Raw genomic sequence first — 23,552 nt, 5'->3', positions numbered from 1 at the left:
GAAAATTTAAACTGGACATGTCTTCATTTCCGTTGTCTTGATGAGCCTGTCTCGCCTTCTCTACCATTTGAAAGCGAGACACGTGTACGAAAGATCGGCCGTTCTGGTTCAAGGACATGAACCGAGTGGAAAGGGGGTTGTGATGTCGTCCTTGAGACAAGTGCCGTCTCAGATGAATTCCGCATTAGCAACCGGACACGGCCGGGCGCCGATTTTGAATGTATGATACGTTGAGTTGTCGGTCAAAGATATACATATATTAAAAAAAAAAACTGCTTTGAATGGCCATTGAATGTGATGCTTATTTCATCCGTTGCGACGGACATAATCAAGGGCTTCATGCAAGTCGAGCGTCGACATGCAGCGTCGAACCAATCAGAGTTTAAGCTCATCGACCATGCATGTTGCATTTTAATTGCCAGCTAGTTGCCTCACTTCGGCCTCGTCCCATACGTAGACGTACGTCCATCCCAATTTTCAGACCCCGTGGATCTGCAAGGATCTCGTAGGCGGCCTCTTGGGCCATTCACTGCTGCCGCTAGGCGAAGCTAGTCGTTCAGGCTTGCAGACTTTGCAAAACACTAGTAAGCTTTGATACGCGGCAGCCTGGTTAACGTTGACGCGAGGTCGTTTGGTCTAGCTGAGATTGGCCATGTGTTTGGCACGGTTGTGATCGAACGTTGTAACCCCGTGGCCCATGCATCGGGATATTAAGCCCGGCCGGACAAGAATCACTCATGCTCGTGTTCCAAGCCAGTCGGTTGTCCTGTGGTTAAATACGAGACTCGAGACCCCTTCCCAAGCTTTCCTGACTGCTTGTTTCCCCCATCGCCTTGAGCAACCACAATGCCCGATTCGATGTCGGCAGCTAATAACGCCCATACGCTTGGCCAAGTTCACCATGGCCCCAAACCTAGCAACGAGCCCGCCGCCAATCGTCCCAGTTGGGGCGCTGAGGAGCCCGTCCCGGTTCTGATTGCTTCGGAAACCTTGACATCGGCTAGGCTCGACGACGTGGACAAGGAGGTGACTTCGCGCTACGCCAGACGCAACAGGAAGAGAGTGAAGAGCTTTTATGCCAGTCAAAATGAACTGATAGACCAGTACCTCGGGGTTGGGGATGAAGAACAACTCGCTGCCGAGGAGGAAGCCCGCGTCAGGCCCAAGATCAAGTTTGCCGTCTACGCCTCGTTTACCGTTAATCTTTGTCTCTTCATCATCCAAATGTACGCGGCCACATCGACGGGCTCGCTTTCTGTACGTGCTTCTTGGATACATCTGCTTCGGGCTTTGCAAAGGCCAAGGCTGACCTGACCGTCCACGTACGTAGCTCTTTGCCACGGCGGCGGATGCCTTCATGGACCTCGTATCGTCCTGCGTGATGCTCGTCACGTCAAAGCTTGCGAGACGGCCGAGCATTTACAAGTATCCTGTTGTGGGTGGCTTGTGCCAGTGGCCCCGACATATGATGGATGGACTTTGTGTGTGTGAAACTGACGCCATCTCAGGGCCGAACCAGAATCGAGCCAATTGGCATCATTGTCTTCTGCGCTCTCATGGCCACCGTCGCCATTCAACTACTGGTACGGTGGACGAACGATGCCCTATCTCCCTCCAGCCCTCCGCGGCATCATGTAGCCGGCTGACCGTCGACAAGATTGAATCAGCTAGAAGCCTCGCCGCCGGCCACCGCGACGCCCACCCTTTACAGGTTGTGCCGCTGTCTCTTGTCGGCGTTGCAAGTACGCGTATCCGATCCGGTTCCTTTGAAGAGACCCCGAGCTGACCCTGAGTTGTCCAGTCTTTATGAAGAGTTCCATGATGGTGTACTGTTTCTTCTACAGGCGTTTCCCATCCGTCCATGTCTTCTTCGTCGACCACCGCAACGATATTGTCGTCAACGTCTTTGGCCTCGTCATGTCCATCGTCGGCGACAAGTTCGTGTGGTACCTCGACCCGATAGGTGCCATCTGCATAGCCATCTTGATCCTGTTCTCGTGGGCAGCCAACGCCTTTGAGCAAGTCTGGCTCCTCGCCGGCAAGAGCGCACCCAAGGCATACGTGTCAAAGCTGATATACGTGACGCTGACGCACAGCGCTCACATTCTCAAAGTCGACACGGTAGGCGGCTCCTGGTGGTGCATGCTGCGCTGGCTTCGTGCCGACTCCCGGACTGACTTGTTTCTGGGGACAGTGCCGAGCCTATCATTCGGGCCACAAATACTACGTCGAAGTTGACATCATCATGGGCGCCGACGTGCCGCTCCGGCTATCCCACGATGTTAGCCAGTCCCTGCAGCGGAAGCTCGAGGGGCTGGCTGATGTCGAAAGAGCCTTTGTCCACGTCGACTATGAGCATGACCACAGCGTCCACGAGGAACACAAGCCTCTGTATGAAGAGGCGCAGTTGAAGACCCTGAGGGACTACTTTGGCTCGTTTGTACGGAAGATGAAGGGATAAGCGCAATTGGCGACGCCGTCTGCGGCGTTATTCGTGCCGTGGGTTGCGCACACGCGAAATACCTGTCGTTGCGGCGTGCTGTGATGTGCATAGTGTCGCTGCGAGGCGACACATGCCGCTGCCACTGTTTAAAACTTTGTTTTGTTGGTGCCGTGAACTTGGCGGATTGCCTACGTTGCCTGTTCGAACTTCGGGGCGATTGACCTTACGCTTGCCTGCGTATCTGAAATCGTTGTCGCCAAAACGAGGCCCAAATTTCCTACGATGTACAACGCTGCTAAACAGATTCGCGCCACTATGACTTTGAGCTGTGAGTAGGGAGGGAGGGCAGTCAAAAAGCTGAGCGCCATAGTCGTGGTTGTGGAAGTTGCCCGCAGTCTATTGCATAGTTGCAAGTTTGATGAGAGAGATGGGGCATCAGCTCTCTCTGATGCAACTTACAACACTTGCTTATGAAATAAGCCGTCGACAAACGGGGCATCTCAGTCCTGCGGGTGGTAATGTGGCCGGCCGCATCGGGCAAACGTCGCACTGCATGTTGGGTATTGCGCCTTGATCGTGGAGGCGTGGACGAAACGAAGCTGCGTCGATACGACGGCTCCGTTTGGAACAATCTGCTTATAGTCAAACCAACGACGCTCCCTGGGTCTGTCTTGTGACTGTAGCCCTTTATACTCTCCTTCCAAGACCCTCGAGTGCGAGCCCGGGTTGCAATGGCAAACGCTCGCGTACCAGTCACTGCCGCGCTGTCACATCTCTGCGACGATCCGGTCTACCAAGAAGAGGTTCCCTATGAAATCTGGGCTGAAAACCCATCTCAGGGTGCTCGCCGAACAAATGTGAGGGAAGGCATCATGTGAGATCTCGACTCAGCGGACCATTACCGCTTTACAATATGGGCACCTACGCCAACTTTGAAGATATTCAAGAGGAATATTTCAGCCAATCCCTTTTACAAATTTCAAGTGAGAAATGAGCAAAGATATAATTGATAGGGCGACTCGAATGCGATTGATTGAAATAGCCTTCGTTGAGAGCTAGACAGTCAAACTATTGAATCAGAGGGAAGAGTTGCGCAAGTTCTCCCTCACAGATAGACAATAGCCTTCGATGCCTACTTGTGACTGGTTAAAGGGTCGATCAACATCATTCCACCAAGCGGTGTCTTACACATGTGTTTAAATGAATTGTAGTTTCGACAGTCAGACAGAGGATTTTGGAGGCGTTAAATAGACGGCTCAGACTTGGAGGAGGAGGACCATAGTGTTGCCTGTGTGATGAGGGGAATGAATCCTTTCTTCATAACCTGGACTCTAGGGCCATGACGAACGTCAACGATATTATCAACAAAGTACTTGACAGCGACTTAGGCGCGCTTGATACCCAAGCTGGTAGTCACTGCATGGTTGGGCAGCGAGGCTTTTCCGGCGCCGCGTCGAGCATACCAGATTTCTGATCCCCTGGAGGCCTCGCTCAAGGCACCGCAAACTCATTCGCCAGGGGCGCGTCCAGGCCCAAGTTCAGTGATCAGAGGCAGTCACGAACGACCGAAGGCCTCAGTTGCAATTTAGGCCACTAATCTCAAGAAGGCTCGCGGCATAACACGAGTGCCATGTGAAATTGGCATCCCACAGTGCGGCAAAAATATCTGGCGAGAGGCCAGTGTGGCATAAATAGTCGCAAGCATCAATAGTCGCTGGAGCGTTCAATCGTAGGCCCCGACAGTCAATGTCACTTTTGGGGCTTGCAGGCCAAAGGAATCGCAAGACAGGCGGGCATTCGAGTTTGGTTACTCCGTATACACGTCTGAGGCAGCTACCTGTAGACAAGCAATGCCGGGGGCCGGGGCCATGTCCATCCGCGGACGAGAGTTCTGTAGGCCAGGGGGCAGACTGGAAGCGGACGAGAAACGGGACATCAAGCCCGGCTTATAGCTGATGCTCATTGCACGGAGTAGATGGGCATGAAACAGTGAGCTTGGATCGCAACTGAGGGGAACAAGAACAAGAGATCAATTACAATGCATGGGTCCTGACTCCTGAGACGAAGGCGGTGAGGTTTTGAGCTAACTGCTTGCTGTTTGCTGTTGCCCGTTTAGAGAAGGTACACAGGAGGAAGGAACAAACAAGGGCGCCTGGCATGGCCCCAAAACCCAATTCAATATGCAGGGTCGTGAATGTCAGCAGAACAAGAGCTTCTCGCCCCATGATTCCAGAGGTTGACTTGTCAATTGTGACATAGCTTGAAGAACTAGAGAGACGAGCTGGAGTTGGTAGTCTACTGACGATGACTACCTAGGTACCCACGCACCCGCCTTGGCGCCACGCCGAGGCAGGCTGCAGTCGCAGTCACCTCAAAAGTGGCCAAACCACACCCACGGCCACGAGTCACCACAACCACCACCATCGCGTGCTGGAATGGCACACAGAGCCCGTCCAAAGGCCCCAGATCTTGACCTCCAGTCCCGATCTACAGTTGTTGGACGCCACTAGTCGAAAACAGTGCGATCCAACCCTTTGGCCCCATCGAAACAGTTTCCATCGAGTTCGACTGCCTATTCTACCTCAGCGCCGTGCAAGGCTGACAGATGCGAAATCTAACCGCACTCAGCCTCTTCACTCCGCCCTCCGTGCCATTTCTATATGTGAGTGTGTGAGCCTAATCTTACCTTAGTTATCCGCCTATAACCGACCTGAAGCCATCTTGTGGTTTGGACCAAGACCGCTTGGACAAATCGGCAACAAGCATGACAATAAGTGCCATTTCTGTAGATTGGCCCCAAGCCACCTTGGCCTCGTCCTCGCACAGGCTCACTCACACTCCATGGCACAGGCTGGTGCCCGAGACTGACCAGAGTTAGCCATAGTGATGTTGAAACGTTTGAACTCTCATTACAAAGTAACCGCTCGAGCGAACTTGACTCATATATGACCCCTAGGTGTAACCGTTCTTGAGTGTGGTCATGTCCCGGCGCGTCACCACAGACTTCAAGGAAAGGGCAAACATCACAGCTTCTAAATTTGCCAAGCACTGTCCACGGGTTGCGCGGCCTGAGTCATCACGCTGGTGCCCTTCCGGATGAATTCCACAGGTCTTGTCACACAGATATATCGATGGGTCGGTTGTCCTTCAAGTTGCGGTGGAAACGCAGCGCGGACAAATGGCCTGCTTCTAGACAGAACGCTACTCCAGCTGTCAAGGGAGGATCAGAACCCATCCCGGAAATTCACAAATTTTTAAGCGACGCTGAAGCCCAAGACAAAGACGCAGCAAACCGGATGGTCCAAGCTCAATATGACGACCTTGCTGCACGATGCATAAACTATTCGCCGCCCCCAGATATCGATTCCATCGGTCCCAAGGCTACTGGTTCTGAGGATCCCATTACCTTTATGAAAGGTCATCTAAAGGAAGTTGAGGAGGCTTATGCAATGGAACGGAAAAGATTGTTGCAGCAAGAGAAGGACCTTGACTTCACTTCAAGATGCTGTGCAAATGCCACGGAACGCGAACAGTTAGTTGACCAAATGTTCCGCGATTTTCGTGAGCGAGACGAGCAAATGTTCAAGAGCCAACCACCGCGACCAGGCCACGGTGGACAGCAGCATCACAGATTTTCAGGGGATCACTACTTATCAAATGTTGACCTTATTCCAAAAACAGCTCTATATCATGTGGCAAAACAATTTCCAAAGGGGGCTCACCTCCACGTTCACTTCAATGCTTGCTTACCACCAAGTTTTCTATTAGACCTGGCAGCAAAAATGGACAGGATGTTCATCACCGGCGATGTTGCCTTGACCCCAGCCAACCTTCAAAAGTGCCAGATACAGTTCTCCATCAAAAGCGAAGAAGATGAGAAAGTCGTGTCTGGTCCCAAAAAAATCTTTTCGGAAGATTGTAACGGTGACCGCGGCTGGTCCATGAAACTAAGTAAATTCTTGGAACAATCCAAAGATCACTTCAGTGGCCTGGAACCAATGAAGTGGTTGCAGACGAAGGTCGAATTTGATGAGGAGGAGGCTCATGATTTGCCACAGACTGTAGAAGGGTGAGTAGCAAGCGGCCAGAGATCTCGACTGTTTAATCCTCAGCCAAAACTAATAGGCTACCCTGCAGGGCTTGGGAACTGTTTAATAAGAGAACGAGGTTGATGAAAGGGCTGTTTAATTACGAAAAAGCCTTTCGAGCGTACATCCAAGCGTTTTGTCAAGACCTTGAGGAAGACAAGATTTTGTATGCAGAGGTTCGAATAACTTTCATGGAAAGCAACTACCTCTTCTCCGACGATGGGAAACAGCGGAAGGATAATGTTGAAATCATGCGCATTTTTGCCGAGGAATTGGACAAGTTCAAGGCTAACTTGACGGATGAGACTGCGTTTCATCACGTCAAAGTCATTTACTGTACACCTCGATCCATGGACCCAGAAAAGATCCAGGCCGGGTTGGAAGAGTGTATCAAACTCAAGGAAACGTGGCCCGGACTAATTGCAGGTAAGGAAACACACGTCTCACTGGAACTGTGCCGGAGGAATCGGCAGGTTGACTGACTCTATCAGCAGGCTACGATGTGGTCGGGCAGGAAGGGCCAGCGAAGCTTGTGAGCTATCCCCTCAAGAAGTTCGCTCCCCAGTTTTTATTATTCAGAAAGACGTGCCGGATGAAAGGTCTCGATATACCCTTTCTGTTTCACTGCGGAGAAACGCTCGAGACAGGGACGAGTACGGATGGCAACCTGGTGGACGCGGTGCTCCTAGGTGCAAAGCGCATTGCTCATGCCTTTGCACTGACAAAGCATCCACACATGATGCAACTGATGAAGGCCAAAGGCGTCTGCGTGGAGCTATGTCCAATTTCGAACGAGGTCTTGGGCCTCACGCCTCGAGTGGCTGGTCACTCAATGTATTCTCTCTTGGCGAATAACGTTCATTGCACTATCAATTCCGACAACGGAACCCTGTTTCGGTGAGTTGAGCGTTTTCAAGTCGAACCACATTGGGCGGCAAAACCGTGACTCATCAGAAGACTCTTCATTGCGCAGATCCTCCTTATCACACGACTACTACCAAACCATGGTTGGCAGAAATGATCTCGGGCTTTTCGGGTTGAAACAGTTGTCGTTGTGGAGTATTCAACACGCTTGCTTGGAAGATGATGAGAAGAAGCAGCTGCTTGAGAAATGGGAAGAGCAATGGGCAGATTACCTGGTGCGGATGACAGACAAACCTGATTCCCTGATGATGCCAGGGGAAATGGACGAAAGCCCAGCGAAGTAACCAGCAAGACCGGGCTGTTGCCACGCCTGGAATGACGGCGCAAAGACGGCACCAAGTAATGGAGCGCCTCAAGGTAGGCCAAGCACCAGGAGGCACGACAGGTAATGCAGATGATGGAAGTGGGAAAAATGTGCAACTTACAATTTTTGTATTATGGCCGGTTGATAAGAGCAAAGCTTGGTGGGGCGTGAGGGCATTCAGGACTGTTTGGATGGCTTGGGAAAGAACTGAGATTACGGAGTTTGAGACGAGGAAATCCCGGGGCTTTGAGCTGCGCCGTTTCAGCGGCAAGGGTGCATTGCATTACTGGATGCATATAAAAGTTGCATCAAGTTAACATGCGGGCAGACCGACTTATTCCATGAGCCCCACGGTACGTGTTGAGAAACCAAACGGACGCCTAAGCATATTGAGGGAATTAATCATTGAAATAGATGACGCTTTGGGGGATCGTGGCAAGCAAGCGTTCCGTGCTACCGTGATATCCGTGCGCCATATGGACGGATGAGGGACAAGGCGGTTGGGCGGGTGAGACACGGCCAAGACGGGAACATCTGGTTTCCTGTTCTCATCAGCCACAGTTGATCAGAGATTTGTTGGAGTCGTGGAGTCGTGGAGTCGCGGCCTGTGCTGGACAGTCTGTCAGCCTCACCTGCACGATGCAATGCAGGGTTGCTTGGCGCGTCATGTGCCGTCAACCCAATGAATTTTGTTTGCCTCGACTTTACTTATTCCTCGCGTCATCTTCACCCCTCTTTCATCTGTCATCTATCCCCATGCCATGTCGTCGCGGCACCCGAGGTCGACGATCAGAGTGCCAAAGGAGAGATGAGACTACCGAGACCGGGTAGTACTGGGCGTCCTCAACCAAAAACCCGTCGACTCGAGAACTTCCTGGAAAGATTGACGGCACCGCCATCTCTTGACAACTTTACCGTCCTGGAGCGCAGGCGCAACACATCAGTTGACATTCCTCCTGCGCTGTGAACCGCACACGACTACCTTCGGGCGCCTGTTCACCAGTCACCAGCATCACCGCTCATTATGTCTCAGCCCGGAGACGCAGACTGGAATTGGTTCCCCAATGTCAAGACGGCATGGTCCCTCGACGTTGTGAACCTCCTCGTCGTTATTGGCGAGTCCTCCATAGCTGAACACTCCCAGGCAATCACGGCCTCTCTTCCCGGCATGCTGCCTCGAATTCTACCCGCGCCTCAGGCTCTCCTGAAGCCGTCGCGCCCGGCGAGAATGCCCGAGACGCATGCCCGCATGACAGGCGTGTACAGCGGCACGACGTTGGAGTCGGTCGGATTCTTTGCAAACATCATTACCCCCCTAGATCAACTCCCGGCCTTTAGCTTCAAGGTATTGGATATTAGACATGCCACCTACCCCGTGGACCGAGTGCCCAAGACACCTGGGCCTGGGTTGGCTGCCATGAGAAGAATGCTGCGACGACTTGAGGGCTCAAAGAGGCACAGAGACGTTGAAGAGAAAACCGCCGAACAAGGGGTGGAGTCATCGCGTCGGGCTCAGGATGAAGAAGCCGCCCCCAGAGGACAGCAAGACAAATCTTCTCATCATGTCCGTCAGGAGGCCGCAGTCCAAGGAACCGACGAGACCCTCGCCGACACGGCAGGCCCCGACTGTCCACCTCGACGACGCTCTACCGCCCGCGAACGCGCGCAGGACCTCCTCACCTCCCCTACCGTTGCAGCAAGCGGCGACCGTCCTGCCGTGCCAGCTCAGCTCTTGTCCCCCATCCATATCCTCTCTTTCTTCTCGTGCGCCCTTAGCATCGTTATTATCATCATGGCTGCCATCTACCAGGACGGCACGGCCATCCTCGCTATAACCCTAATCTCGCTGGCCTCTACTGTTGTCGGCTACGCCTCTTTCTGGCGCCCTATCCTCATGAAGCGCCAGCACACTAATGAAGTGCCCCGCGGGGACGTTCTTATCCGCACCCGTGAGGGCGCCTTCGTCCTTGTCCGTTGCTCCGAGGACGTGGCACGGGAGCTGTACTCGGGCACCGAGGAATGCGAGTACTACGTTGGCGGCAACACTTACCGTGCCCTCATGGCCCTTGGCACCATCATCCTCATGGTCAGCGTCGTTCTTCTAGGCAACTGCACGTGGACGCTCAAGGTCTTCATCGGCGCCAGCTACATCGTCCTCAACGGCCTCTACTGGGGCCTAGGCATGATTCCGCGCTCTTACTTCTGGGACCTGTCGCGCTATGAGTGGCAGGACGTCACTCCCCACGACGCCGCGAGGGCACACCTCGTCACCAATGAACGAGACCAGTGCGAGGGCTATCCTTCCTTCACCAGGACGCTGTGGTACGCCATCAGGGAAACCAAGTTGACGGGCTGGGTCGAACGGAGCGGCGCCGCCCCAGGCACCGACCAGTGGAAGAAGTGGCTCTGCGAAGCAGAACAGGCCGCTGTGAAGGGGAACAGGCAGTGGCCTGCTGTGGCCAGAAAGAACTGCATTCTTAAGGAGAATCTGAAGGCCGGCGAGGTGTTTGACCACGCGGCGCAGCATGCGCCTGCCACCGAAGTCAGGCCGCCTCCTGAATCCGGGCATCGATGGACAAAAGACGGCACATTTTAGAATTGGACGTGTCATTTTGAGAGGTGACTGTTTTCTTTAATTTTTTTTAATTTTCTCTGCTTTGCCCGGCACGTTTTGGTATGTTGTATTCTGAGATATCCTGGCATAAATTTGTGTCGAAAGGCTGAATAAAGCATGAAAATATTGAGGCATGGCCGAGGGTCGAGTCCTACCATGGCAAAACACTCCGAAGAGACAGCTTTTGCGTGACTGCTCAACTGCGCAGATATGAAAGGGCCCATTTTAGAACCGTCCGTGTAACGAAGAGGGCGGGTTCTGTATATTGTATAGATCGGAGAGCAAGTCTACTTTATACAGCCCTTTTTGGTCCTTCTAATTATGCGCTATACTGTGTGCTATCTGTTTCAAGCATGGCCCTTGAGAGCAAAATTAAAAATGAAGGATGGAATGTTCAAACGCTACCTCTCCACGTCCCCAACGCACAAGGGCGCTATGCGTGCATGCTCCAACGCCTTGGGTCTTGAAAAGAAGAGCTCCAAGCCTAGTCAAAATAAACAGCCTTTCTCTCGGTAATGTCGATCAAGCCGCCGCGGAAGCTGCCCCTTTTCTTCTTATTTTTCTCTTTGGTGAAGCCCTTGCCCTTTGTAACAATCAAGTCTTCGTGAGCGCGTCGTGAGTAGTCCATCGAGACGTATTCATTAGAGGCAAATCGAGGATCCACTTTCATGTTCTTTGGAATACGCGAGAATCGTTCGTTCTGTTTTTTGCCACCCTTGATGACTGGGTTAGGAGGCAGAGGGGGTTCTACAACCCTGGGCTTGGGGACGGGCGACTGATTGTCCAGAGTTACGGAAGTGTCAGACGAGTCCTTAGATGCTGCACCCTGGGCGTAATTTTTAAATTTGACCTTTGCCGAGTCCGCGTCCGCGTCCGAGTCCGAGCTCGAGTCCGAGTCCGAGTCGGAGGAAGAAGAGTCAGACTCGGGAAGAGCTACCTTGGCAGCCGCTGCAACCTCAGATCCGCTATCGCTAGTGCTGTCGCTTCCGGATTCGGAATCAGAAGAACTGTCGTTGTGGGATGACGACTCATCCGACGAATCGCCATCGACGTCCATCCTGCCATCGTCGCTATCAGAGTCAGAGCTAGCCGGTTCATGTTTCGTAGCTACTGCCTTGGCAGTTTTTCGCTTCTTCACTCGGGGCTCGTCGTCGGAGTCTGAGCTGGAGCCGGAGCCAGAGCCGGAGTCAGAATAAGCACTGCTGGAGTCAGAGGTCTCGGAGGAGCTAGAGTCGACTGGCGCCTTGCGCTTCAAGTTCTTGGTCGCACTTGTGTATTTTTCAACAGCAGAAGAAGTTGTGAGACTAGCTCCGCTTTGACGTACGTTTCCGCTTCCACTCGAGCTTGAGCTCGAGCTGCTTGATTCATCGCTAGACTCGTCGTCAGACTCTGCTTCGGACTCGACCTTGCTATTTTGACCGCTTTCCCAGGTCTGGAAGATGGAAATCAGTGAGTTGTCGCCGTCTTTTGAGGCTTCGGACACCCAGCCATTCTCATCAATCTCCTTCTGGAAAGCGCGGTGAGCCTTTGGGAAGGAATGCTGGTTCAGGAAGCTTCCGACGAGGTTCAAGAGAGCGGCGGGAGGTGCAGAAGGGGCCTGTGCCCGAGCAGACGAGGCTGCCTTGGAGCTCTTCTTGGCCATTTTATCAGCTTTCTTGTGTGTGCCAGTGGCGGTGTCGTCGACTGTCCCGGCCGCTTTCGTTGTGTTGCTGGTATTATTGGAGAAGAGCCAGGAGGGCGGGCCGCTAGACTGCGACATGTGCTTGCAACGGGAACAGCGACGCGAGGCTAGCCAAAAAAAATAGAGACAACAATGCAGACTTTTGGCCCAATTTGCTTCCAAGTGCTCAATGCTGACGCCGAACATGAAAAGAATGAACAAAGTGTGTTGACCAACGACACGCATCACACTGGTAGCTACGTACTGAAAAATTTCGGTGGGGAGCCGCCCTGTTCCTGGAGGCGGGGCGGCCCTTGGCGTTCGTTATCGCTTATCGAGGACAAACTATCCGCCGCCTTCCGTTCCTCGTACGTACCGTACCGTAGGTCAACAGCAGCAACATGATAGCTTCAATTTTGGGAGTAACCAACGGCTCTGCGCCTTTCCATATCGCGTCCATCTGCCACTTCATCGCCCGATTTACTCCAAATATCCCAAGCCGAGGCAAATTTGACCCCACACTCTTGGCTGTCCAGCTCAAGTCGGCCACGTCACTGGACTCCAACCTCCTGTCTACCCCCCTGCTGACATAACAGCCACCCTACCTACTCTCATTCATGCGCTCGCTTCCCTGTACTCTAAACCATTCGCGTTCCGCATCTGCCGCGACCTCTTCTCAATCATGAATGCGACAAAGCGTAAATTTAAGGATTTACTTCAAGGTTTAAGCAGCACTGGCCCAACCACTCCCGACAGAGACGCCGATAACATGAGCAGTAGCCCCCGACATGGCGCTGGTACGACAAGCAATGACACGATTCTTCAGAAACGAAGGCGATTTGGGTTTCCCGAATCGATGACTCCAACGCTCTATGCCCCATCGCACGCCACCACGCTTTCCAACGTCGTACTCAGGAGGTCTGGTACCCAGCTGAATGGCAAGACAACGAGCCATGCCCCAGCCAAATACTGTCCCGGGGACAGAGACGAGCTGCTTAAACGCCTGGCGACATTCCAGGAAATCACGGATTGGGCACCGAAGCCCGACAGGGTCAGCGAAATAGAATGGGCCAAGCGAGGATGGATATGTCAGGGCAAGGAGAAGGTTCGCTGTGTATTGTGCCACAAGGAGCTTATTGTGAGGCTTAATCGGAAGGAATCGGACGGAAAAGAGGTGCCAGTATTGGTATCATCTGATATTGGTAGGCAACCGGCACATCCGGCGACCACTTTTAAGACTATCGCTAACTACGCACAGCGGAGGCATTGGTGGACAAATACTCTGAGCTCATTGTGTCATCGCATCAGCAAGACTGCTTATGGCGGAACCGTGGTTGTGACGGTGAGTCGGTTGTGCCCAGCAGCATCGTCTGAAAGAGTACGGGCTGACCTCAACCTGTAGACACTCTAATTCGGCTCTCATTCTCAAACACATCGACGACATTGGCAAGGTTGCGGGAACGATATGATGAGCTGTGTACCAGATCTTCTTTTCTTCCTTACGAGTTCAACCTACGCCTTCCGGATGGAATGGATATCGACAGTGTCCTCTCTCAACTCCCGCCCGACTTCTTTACCGAGACGCCGCCGGTCGTTGACAAGTCCGGAGCAGCGTCCTTGGACAAACCGCCGAACAAGGCTGCGCTGGCGCTGGCATTGCTGGGCTGGCAGGGTCTTACAAACTCACGGATAGGGCCGGTACCCAACTCAGCGTCCTGCCACACCTGCTTACGGAGGCTAGGGCTCTGGATGTTCAAGAGCAAAGAAGTCGATGATGAGGGCCAAGTTGTAGTGCCGGCCCCCATGGACCATTTGGATCCTCTCCGAGAACACCGTTTCTTTTGTCCTTGGAAGAATCCCCAAGCTCAAAGTCGAGGCGGTACTCGACCTGGCGGGGAGGACAGCCCAGCCGGCTGGAGGGCCTTGCTTCAAACTATAAAGAACGAATCAGACTTGCGTCATCTTTACACCAGGAAAGTAAAAAGAGGAGAAAAGACCCAGGAGCAGGGCTTAGGCTTAGCGTCGCCAAGTCCTGCGAGAGGAGCGTATAACATGCCTAGATCGCCCAGCCCCGTCATTGCGGACCCAACGAGAAGCGTTGACGCGCCATCGATAGCTGCACCACAGACAGCTGCAGGCGGTGACGACGAGAAGAGCCAGGAAGCAAAGGACAAGGAGAGATGGGCAAGGTTGAGAAATGTGAAGCGCCTATTTGATTCCAAGGGATCGAGAAAGTTTCGGCGACAGTCAGGCCGTCCTGGCAGTGGCCACTCCAACAAGTCCACAACGGGGGCATCATAGGTCATGTTGAAAAAGTACGATTCACGACATCCACAACATCATCATTATCGCACGGGCTTTGTGAAGTGTCCCCAGGGAGGATATGGCAATCAGGACTATAAGAGATGGCAAGGCAGATGATGGGAACCAAATCAAGTTTGTCCAGGCGACGGCTTGACGATACAAATAAGAAGAGACTTCAAGCCTTCCACTGAATGTCATCAAATGATACAACAGGGCCAGTATACATCGCCGTATCTGCCCTTTTTGTCACGGTGTCCTGCAACGTGAAGCCGGCCAGTTCCAAAATTGCTATTCGTACACCGCCGAGTCCTCCCCCATTCTTCAATCTGCCAGGGCTTTCCATTCCCGTCGCAGTAATATATATGTGCGACGCTGCGCCCTCTACGTTTTTCCACTTCCCGCCAGACTCTTGATTCAGTCCGTCAATCTCCTGCTGCACCGCATCCGCCAGTACGCAACATCGCTCGACCCAGCCGTTCTTCGCCTTATCCGCTTTCGTCAACACTACAACAGTCGGCGTGTTGGCTTCCGCCAAGGTCCTCAATATCCACTTGTCCTCGGGTAGCAACTTCTTCTCAGAGGACAACAAGACCACGGCCCCGCGTAACATCCTTCTCGCTTGGAGATAGTTCATGACGGCATGTCCCCAGCTAGCCTGGCTATTGAAGCCGTACCCGGGGGTATCAACCACGACCAGACTATGTCTGGGCGGGGGCATGCCCTTTGGAACCAGGACCTTTGGGGTTTTGGGTGGCGGTCCCACACCGTAGGCGTTCATTAATGTCGTTCTGCCTGGTTTTTGGCTGACTCGCGCAGCTCGGGGCTGGCCGACAAGGGCGTTGAGAAGAGTTGATTTTCCGACATTGGATGACCCCAGGACGGCAATTTCAGGGGTGACACTGTTCATGGGGTGGTGGCGGAGGGCTTCGGCAGAGTAGAGGAATTTGCACGGGCAAGAGAAGAACTTCTCGGCGGCCGAGAGCTGTTGGGTGTAAGGTTTGCTTGTGCGGGTCGTTATGTTGGAGGAGGAGGAGGAGGAGGCGGCGGCGGCTGGGTTGTAGCGGATTGACTTTGATGCGAGGAGGACGTGTTTGTACGGGCCGGACGTGCTGGTATCCTGAGTTGCGGAGTCCTGGGGTTGTATTAGGGACGCTCCGCCTGGTGAGATTGCCTGGTGTGAGCTGGCCGGTCTTGGCGGTTGTGACGGGACGGCAGGACGATCATGGGTGAGGAGCGTGTTCCCGTCTCGGTTCAAGCTCGAGTCATTCTCTGGAGACGTCTGGACTGGCCGCGACGAGGACCGCCGACTCAGGCGCTGCCTTGCACACTGACATGTTGAAACTGAAAAGTGAGCGTTGGGGGGTTGGCTCGGCCGTAGCGCCCTCGACGTGACCCGTCTCAAGAGCAGCGGCATACTGCTTGCGCAGGACACTGGACGATCATGGAGGAAGTGATTGATCGCTATGAAATGCATGTGTGCAGACTAGATGGTGCCATGATTGGAGCTACTTGATGAGAAGGAGAGGAGGTCTTGAATCTTGCAGCTCCGCAATGGACTTATTTATATGCTGTATTATGTAAACCCCACAACCACAAGCGCCAAGCGCCAAGCGCCAAGCGCCCACTGCCTGCCGCCTGCCGCCTCACACTGACAACCACCTGATAGCTTCAACCTCAGCGCTCACGTTAGCACAAATCATGACAGTTTCACTCTCCGAGCTAGATGCTCACCAACAACCGAGCGATGAAATGCGCGCGGAATGGAAGGAAGTCTCCCGCTTAGACCCGTCTGCCGTAGTCCAGGACCCCAGAATCGACGACCCACGACTTCCACCATGTGAGAATGGATTCCGGCCCTCGGGCAAGATTGATAAGACCCAAGTCGCCGAGGCCTTTGCGGCGCTGGGAGACGAATTCAGGCGTCTTGCCCAAGAGGATATCCCCATCATCCACCACCCACTGCTACCAGGTAAAGAATGCCACCCCCCCCTCTCGAGGGATCCCAAGTTCCCAGCCAAGCATCAACATCACCATGTCAGCCTCCCCTGCCGCTGCCTCTCCTTTTCCCGCAACCCACGATCCAAGCACGAAACAAGCTAATCCACAAGGCAAGGCCTACTGATCGTGCCGAATCTCGTCCCGCCAACGGTCCAAAAAGCTCTCCTGGCCAGGATACTCCACAGGGACCTCTCCAACCCCAAACACAAGACCAACCTGCACCTCCACTACACGCTCCCCTACCCGTCCGCAGCGTCGCCGCCCCCAGACCCAGACTCAGGCTCGGACTCGAGCCCCCCCTGCCACGCCCAGTCCTTCTTCACCCTCACCCCCGCGTCGTCGGCGACTTTCACGCCCAAAGACCCGGCCGTCCACAAGCCCCTGAGCCCAGGGCAGGTCCTCAACCGCCGCCTGCACTGGGTCACGCTCGGCGGCCAGTACGACTGGACGAATCGCGTGTATCCGGACTCGGAGCCGCCCCGGTTCCCTGCCGACCTCTCCCGGTTCCTGGAGAAGCTGTTCCCGGAGACGCGCGCGCAGGCAGCCATTGTCAACTTCTACAGCCCAAAGGACACCATGATGATGCACAGAGACGTAAGCGAGGAGACGGACAGGGGTCTAGTGAGCCTTAGTTTCGGCTGCGAGTGCCTGTTCATGATTGCGCCGAGTGACGGCGCCGTCGTGGTCCACGGGGAGCGGGAGCGGGAGCGGGAGCAGGAGCAGGCGCAGGAGACGGGGCCTGACAAGGCCCGAGCAGTCAAGAGGTATCTGCTGTTGAGGCTGCGCTCCGGTGACGCCATCTACATGACCAAGGAGTCGAGATACGCGTGGCACGGCGTGCCCAAGATCATCAAGGATACTTGTCCGGAATATCTGCGGAGTTGGCCTGCCGAGAAGGGGGAATATGCGGAGTGGGAGGGCTGGATGAGGACCAAGCGCATTAATCTGAACGTCAGGCAGATGAGGGATTAGATTTTGCCGACAGGCACGACGACCCCCGACGGCACGGCATGCATGGCTCAGTACAGCAAGCACATCAGGACATTAAGGACGTCTCATATATTGCAAATCTAGTTGGCCCGTAAACTCCGTGTAAGGATACGCAAACAAAAGATACCAAAAGTAAAAGATATACAAAGCCGCTGTGCCCCTTTCCATATGTGTGTATCAATGCAGGCCCGCCAGACGTGTTCGCGCCAAGTAGCACGCAACTGTCCGTCATGCAAACCCAAACCCTTTCGCATTCTCTAGTGCCATTTCCAACCGCTCCCGTAGTACATCCTTGTCCCTATATTCCGGTAATAGTAGCGTTCCATAACACGTATATGCCGTGGGCAGGTGACCATTACTCCCCTCCTCTTCGCCATTCTTTTGAACTATAAACTGTAGGTTTCGCATGCCGCCCACGGGCACACGGTCCGACGCCGTGACGAATTCAAGTAGTTTGCGTTTCATCCCATCATCATATCTCTTCACGATAGACCAGAAGTCCTTGACGGTATGATGCGAGGGATCCCACCCGACGTAGCGAGCATATCTTCGAAGCTCCGAAATATCAATCTCTTGCACGCCCTCCACAACAGACTGCAAGATTGACGGCGTCAACAAGGTGAGGGACTTGGCGTCCAGACACGCCCGGAAGCCGCGCTCAAATGCTCGATATTGGGGCCGGATGGACACGTCAGTCAGGTATCGAATGTAGTCGCGCACGTACTCGTCGCGATTCTCCCTTGTGACCAGTGGCGCCTCGTCGCCAGGTGCAGCGGAGCCGGTTCTTGTCGGAGGCGGTGGAATCCCCTGCGGCCAAGAGGATTTCTCCTTGGTCATGGGACGCGTTACGGCAGCGCCGAATGCCCCAACTGAGAATTCATATGTCCTTGCGAAGACATCCTCTACCAAGCCGTCCTTCTCATCCCACTCTTGCAAGGCGGTAAGTCCATTTGCTAAATCCGGCCAGCCATCCGCAATCTGGTAGAGTTCATCTACAGGTTGACCCAAGAGCTTCCTGTACAGGGCTTTAGGAAAAGTAACTGGAAGTGTCAGGCCGTTGTACACGGCTAGTGACATCAACAAGCCGATCATCTCGAACTTCCAAAGTTCGACAAGAGAGCCTGGCACAAACCATGCCATCCTCGTCCTGTCATCGACCGTGAATGCCCCATACTTCGTATCGAGGCACTCTGAAATTGCCATTCGAAAGAACTCTTGTTGAACCCCGCCCGAGTCAAACCCTTCTTCGCCGCCAGCACCCTCCCCCAAGTGTACTTTCAAGGGCCTCAGCAATTCTCGTTCCTGCCGTCTCCACAACTGATCAAACGCATCCCTGAGTACGTGTTCTCTGCTGATAGCCAGGACTAAGAATCTTGAGGACGCAGTCTTAAGCAGGTCCTGCAGGACGTGCTTATGGTGAGTGTTAGTGACCAAACTGCCTGGGTCAATAATGGCAGTCATTCTAGTTTTCAGAGAGCTAGATTCTTCGAAGTTTTTGCTCATTCGCGAGAAATTGATTGATCGGAAAAAGTTGACCAACGTCTCGGGACTGAAGAGAAACGGATGATCCAAGAGGTGATGCCTATGTCTATTAGAAGTAAAGTCGGCCCATAAGACAGGAATGTCCATGGAATCCAATCGCTCTGAAAAATAATCAACACGAAATCGAATGTCTCCTAAAAGAAGCATAGTCCTATTTTCGTCTGGGGGCGACGTTAGAGATTGTTTGCATTTTGATTCAGTCGCAAATTACTTACACAACGTGGTCATCAAAGACAGTGCCCCATGAAAGGGGCCATCGTGTGAATACTCTGTGCGTCCATTCCAGTCCTGAAGAAGCACTGCTCTGGCCCAGTCCAGTAGAAGCATGGGAACTCGGGTTTCATGTAGCAGACGCTCATCTTGAGTGAATTCTAGGATACGAATCCCGCTCCGCATGACATCTATCTGGTGTAGCAAGGGGCTCAAGACATCAAAACTTGCTTCCTCCACCTGGCCGTCCCAGTCTGCTATTTCTGCAAAGCAGTTTCGAGCGGTGATGGCACGAAATAGCCTCCTGGCTAGTCGCAGAGCAAGCTCATTGGAAAACACGTCGTCGTACTCGAGGCACATCGGCAAGATACGTCGTGCCGCCGCGCCAGCCACGACGACGCCGTTGGAACGAATACCTGACATTTCGTGCATTGTCCAGGAGTCTTCTGTGCAAGGGGCTACCGCCACCAAGGCGTGGAGACAAATCGACATGACACAGCCAGCTTCATAGTCAGTCAATGCCGGAAGCTGATGCTCTCCCATGAGCCTTTTCGACGACAGCCGCGCTGAATTCAGGCGCATAGGTGGCGCGAATAAGCTCTTGGCTGCCAGCCACAGACTATGGAGCACGAGGCTGGGGGCCGCCCGCGTCATCCGCAGCATGCAGTACCAGAGGGTTTGAGAGTCGTACAATCGTCCGTCTTTAGTGAAAGACTTGACTAATGAGTGGGGATCGCTCAGCACGCTGAATATGGTCTGTTCATTGAACACTCGCCATTTGCCGGAAAGAACGGCTGCGGGTTTGACCTGGTGGTTGTGTCTTTGTCTCGCCAATCGCTTTGATCTATTCCGGGGTTTCGGGAGATGTTCTGTCAACGATAGCGGTCCAAAAAGTTGCTTTTCATTGGTGTCATCTTCCTGAAAAATATCGCAGATGAAGTCTATCAGCTCGACATTCAGTTGACTCAGAGACTGTGGCAACGGATAATTTTTCCAGCAATCGTCCGTTGCTGCGGGTGCATTCTCATGGTCTTGCGAGGCTTGCTTACGCCTCCGTGTCGTTGCGACGGCAATAGTATTTCTGGCGGAAGAATCCTTCTCAGACTCTCCCTGTTCAGACGAGGTTGGATCAACTTCATCGACGGGCGACGGGGATAGACACGGGATATTTTCAAAAAATGCTGGCTTCAATGGTATTTCCGGTACGGTTCGCCCAACGACGCTCGGTGTCAGTTTTGGACCTCGTGGTCTCTTATCCCCATGGAAGTTGCTTGACTTTGCGGCAGGTTTGGGTGCATCTGCTGAGGCTAGTGGCGGAAGAGGCTTTAGAGATGTCTTTTTCTGAGGCTTTGATGTGGTTGCCGTCTTAAGGGAGCCCTTTGAATTTCGTTTCCGCCGGGGAGGATCTCGTGGGAGTGTTGATTCGGCGGCACGTCCTGCGTGTTCAGGTAGTGCCTGGTGGCTCTGTTGCAGTTCGGGGGCCTTCAGGGCCTGTGTGGATGATTTGGAAGAAGAGTGTTGGGAGAGTGACGGAGGCGGCGCAGATGGGACACCTGTTCCTTCTTGCATGGTTTCCTTCGATTGCTGCTGTTTCAAAGTTGAGTCGGGGTCACTAGCATCGTGAATTTGTTCAGATATTGCCCGTAATCCCTGTGGAGTCAGCCACTCCAGCATTTTGAAAGCTATTGTCCCAAATGTTGACGCTGCAAATGACCTGTAGTCTCTGCTTACAGGTTTTTCTGTAATGATGACTTTGCCGCTGCCAACGTCACTTCGATCTTGGCCACGACCGGTAGATTTGTATGCTCCATCCTCGCAGCCGAGTGACTGGACTTCTGATTTGACTGGATCAGCACCAGGACTCTCGATGATGGAGACTTTGCATTGTCTGCCAGACGACGCGTGCTTCGGCTTGGCTTCCGCACCAACGGAGGTCTTACGAGGTCCCGGGGATCCAGCGACCTTGGGAGGTGTAGGTTCGGCCAAGGTTTGAGATCGCGGTCGTTGTGCTGAGAAAATAAGATTATTCACGGCTGGGGGGGGACCGTTCGATCGGCGCAGGTACGGGCAGAGGCCTCTATCTGGGTTGTCCTGGCTGGCGAGGTAGACAGCCAGAATCCTTGCGCTTGTAGCACTAAATCGTCGAATGGGAGCCTTGCCGGCGAGACGCTTCCGGCATGTGAAGCAGGTTGCTGTGCTGCATTGGGGGGAAGCGCAGCCGGTGCGGAGTTGCGCAATGTACCTATTTGGGGCGAGAGAAATTAGTATCCAGCAGATCAGGCTGATGTCCATGTAGCAGCAAAACAAACAGATATAGACGGGGAGGCATACGTCTCGACAAGGAGTTGGAAATCATGCCGCCTACTAGCTCGATGGATGGCCCAAACTCGTCTTGGATTCTCAACATCCTGCAGAAATTCCCGAAGTTCTGGTGGCGCATCATCTGGCAAGCGAGAAAAGGGCGCCTCCTGCCAAAGACCCGCCTCCAGATCTGAGTTATTCGCTATGTGACTGTTGTCGGAGGTATCGCGATCTGCGCCAACGCCATGGCCAGCATCAGCATGCCGCAACGCGCTCATAATGAACGGCGTGAAGGGTTCAGTCGATGCATCGGCCAAGTTTTGTCGTCCCGGGACGCCGCGTACGTGGATGCCAGCAGATGTAGGCTTCTTTGCTTAATGGCTCCGAGATCAGCCGGCTGAACTGAAGATTGATGATGGGTGATGCTGGAAGTCGGGTGGCGGATATTGTTGAAGCGGCATGGACGAAGGAGGATGTCGGTTTGGCGCCGCCAACATTTGGGCACGCAGCACGCAAAGGAGGGATTGATTCCTGCGCTTCAGACTTGACGCAAGTACATTTGTAGGGTGGGGCAGTCAAGGTTCCGGCAGGAGCAGCCACTAATCGAACTCACAGGTGCAGCGGTTGAGTGCTAAGGAAGTCAAAGTCCACTGGATCGGGCGCTTAGAAGTTAGAACCAACGGTTGGATGACGTAAGCATCGTGCGCAAATTCCAGAAATTGGCTGAACTGCTCTTCACCAGCAATGAAACCTCTGCAAGTTCAAGGCCGCCTGTGCCAGAGGATGCCCACGCCGCACGGTTCTTTATGTTGTGTAACCAACATTAGCATTGAGAAGCGAGGGAACAAACGAAAACAGACTTGGCTTGGCCGCACAACCTCGAATTGCTCATGAGACATGCCGAGTTGTCGCCACAATCAAGTAGTTATCTAGGCGTGGCGAACTCGGCACGCTTTGCAAGGACTCCACGTCATAGTAGAGGACGCAGCCTCGACTTCTGCCGATTACAATACAGCAGGCCAAGTCCCGACAAGCCCAGCTTGCTGGCCGGGGACCAAAAACAGCTCATGATGGTTGTGAATAGTACGTGCTTGGTCATTCTCGAAGAGACCACCACCACCGGCTTTGAAGGCTTCAGCTTAGCAAGCGCTTAATCTCCAATCCCTGGGATCGATGCTGTCCAAAGGTCGATAGAGTCGAAAAGTACCTCTTTTGGGTATTCCCAGGTCAGCTGCCAACAGCTGGATCTTTGCGCTCCAGCCGCGGTGCTAGTCCATCAAATCGCATCGAAAAGATGCCAAAGCACAAAAGTTTGGTTACAATATTCTTTGTTGTTAGTAGTGCTCTGAGCAGTTTCATTACCCCTTGAGACCATGCATTGCAATTACCAACCACAGGCTCACAAAACATGAAGGGCCACGCTATGCTGTCAGAGAGAAGACTGCTTCGTTTCCATATAACGAACCTCGTTCCACTATACTCAAACATGCTGCAGGAGTCGGTGTAACTGCAAGTCTCAGCAATGCACATAGGTTTATGATGATTTGGGATGGGTAGACTGAAAGTGCTCGGCTCAACAAAGCCCATCACTCCTGCGATTGCAATCAAATGCTGCATTGCATGCTCATGGCTAGGGAAAATGTTTTAGCGAAACAAGTGAGGATTCCAACATCGAGGCCAGAAGCCATCAAACTGTTTCGCTCGTCTCCGGCATCGCCTATTACGAGATGGCCATTCATTTCGAACCCACCCGCCCCTCATGTCCTTATTGTTATCATTGTTATTACCAGCGGGCCGAAAAGCGTCATCGAATGTCAATGTCATGCTTATCAGGAGGATTTTGCCCATCGCCTTCAATTTTTGGGCTTGGACCTTCACACATGTGTGCGCATGTGCGTCTCTTTACGGGGCAACAAGCGGCAGCAGCTAGTACTATGAATGAAGCCTGGCGGGGAATCACGGACGCCCTGTTGTCCGCCACCAAAAATCTTTTGCCACCAATCAATAATTTGTTGTCGTCCAGAAACATGAGCTGGCTGCCACACCCATACGTCGTCAGATCAACATCACGACATTCCCAGACCTATTGACATCCCATGCTCCATTACCTAGGTCATTGTGCCGCGCCTTTCAATACCGAGATCGCATCTTCACAAATTTTCCTCGTCCTCCAT

The 23,552-nt window shown here is 53.4% G+C and overlaps 8 protein-coding genes across 8 annotated transcripts; 5 read left to right on the top strand and 3 right to left on the bottom strand.

The window, feature by feature from the left end:
* Nucleotides 1-846: 846 nt before the first annotated feature.
* Nucleotides 847-2,461, top strand: MAM_06308 (cation diffusion facilitator 1; the record flags this gene model as incomplete). Its single annotated transcript, XM_040825106.1, has 6 exons — nucleotides 847-1,257; nucleotides 1,331-1,435; nucleotides 1,509-1,583; nucleotides 1,658-1,742; nucleotides 1,802-2,121; nucleotides 2,195-2,461. The coding sequence occupies 6 exons, from the start codon at nucleotides 847-849 to the stop codon at nucleotides 2,459-2,461; spliced, it is 1,263 nt and encodes a 420-aa protein (XP_040677012.1).
* A 3,278-nt stretch (nucleotides 2,462-5,739) lies between these two features.
* On the top strand, nucleotides 5,740-7,739 carry MAM_06307 (adenosine deaminase; the record flags this gene model as incomplete). Its single annotated transcript, XM_040825105.1, has 4 exons — nucleotides 5,740-6,512; nucleotides 6,581-6,957; nucleotides 7,026-7,428; nucleotides 7,505-7,739. 4 exons carry the CDS (start codon nucleotides 5,740-5,742, stop codon nucleotides 7,737-7,739), a joined length of 1,788 nt encoding a protein of 595 aa, XP_040677011.1.
* Nucleotides 7,740-8,783: 1,044 nt separating this feature from the next.
* MAM_06306 (uncharacterized protein) lies at nucleotides 8,784-10,355 on the top strand (the record flags this gene model as incomplete). Its single annotated transcript, XM_040825104.1, has 1 exon — nucleotides 8,784-10,355. The coding sequence occupies one exon, from the start codon at nucleotides 8,784-8,786 to the stop codon at nucleotides 10,353-10,355; it is 1,572 nt and encodes a 523-aa protein (XP_040677010.1).
* Nucleotides 10,356-10,857: 502 nt separating this feature from the next.
* Nucleotides 10,858-12,132, bottom strand: MAM_06305 (SRP40, domain containing protein; the record flags this gene model as incomplete). The annotated part of the gene is made up of 1 exon (XM_040825103.1): nucleotides 10,858-12,132. One exon carries the CDS (start codon nucleotides 12,130-12,132, stop codon nucleotides 10,858-10,860), a length of 1,275 nt encoding a protein of 424 aa, XP_040677009.1.
* A 583-nt stretch (nucleotides 12,133-12,715) lies between these two features.
* Nucleotides 12,716-14,334, top strand: MAM_06304 (Zinc finger, C3HC-like protein; the record flags this gene model as incomplete). The annotated part of the gene is made up of 3 exons (XM_040825102.1): nucleotides 12,716-13,235; nucleotides 13,292-13,375; nucleotides 13,436-14,334. 3 exons carry the CDS (start codon nucleotides 12,716-12,718, stop codon nucleotides 14,332-14,334), a joined length of 1,503 nt encoding a protein of 500 aa, XP_040677008.1.
* Nucleotides 14,335-14,512: 178 nt separating this feature from the next.
* On the bottom strand, nucleotides 14,513-15,751 carry MAM_06303 (GTP-binding domain, HSR1-related protein; the record flags this gene model as incomplete). Its single annotated transcript, XM_040825101.1, has 1 exon — nucleotides 14,513-15,751. The coding sequence occupies one exon, from the start codon at nucleotides 15,749-15,751 to the stop codon at nucleotides 14,513-14,515; it is 1,239 nt and encodes a 412-aa protein (XP_040677007.1).
* A 284-nt stretch (nucleotides 15,752-16,035) lies between these two features.
* MAM_06302 (oxidoreductase) lies at nucleotides 16,036-17,307 on the top strand (the record flags this gene model as incomplete). The annotated part of the gene is made up of 2 exons (XM_040825100.1): nucleotides 16,036-16,306; nucleotides 16,451-17,307. The coding sequence occupies 2 exons, from the start codon at nucleotides 16,036-16,038 to the stop codon at nucleotides 17,305-17,307; spliced, it is 1,128 nt and encodes a 375-aa protein (XP_040677006.1).
* A 246-nt stretch (nucleotides 17,308-17,553) lies between these two features.
* On the bottom strand, nucleotides 17,554-21,656 carry MAM_06301 (HECT domain-containing protein; the record flags this gene model as incomplete). The annotated part of the gene is made up of 3 exons (XM_040825099.1): nucleotides 17,554-19,028; nucleotides 19,083-21,319; nucleotides 21,409-21,656. 3 exons carry the CDS (start codon nucleotides 21,654-21,656, stop codon nucleotides 17,554-17,556), a joined length of 3,960 nt encoding a protein of 1,319 aa, XP_040677005.1.
* Nucleotides 21,657-23,552: the final 1,896 nt, after the last annotated feature.

The sequence above is a fragment of the Metarhizium album genome (genome assembly GCF_000804445.1).
Source record: "Metarhizium album ARSEF 1941 chromosome Unknown scaffold_19, whole genome shotgun sequence".
NCBI classification, from domain to species: Eukaryota; Fungi; Ascomycota; class Sordariomycetes; order Hypocreales; family Clavicipitaceae; genus Metarhizium; species Metarhizium album.
The sequence above is the reverse complement of the archived record's forward strand: the minus strand, read 5'-3'. Positions and strand labels throughout refer to the sequence as shown.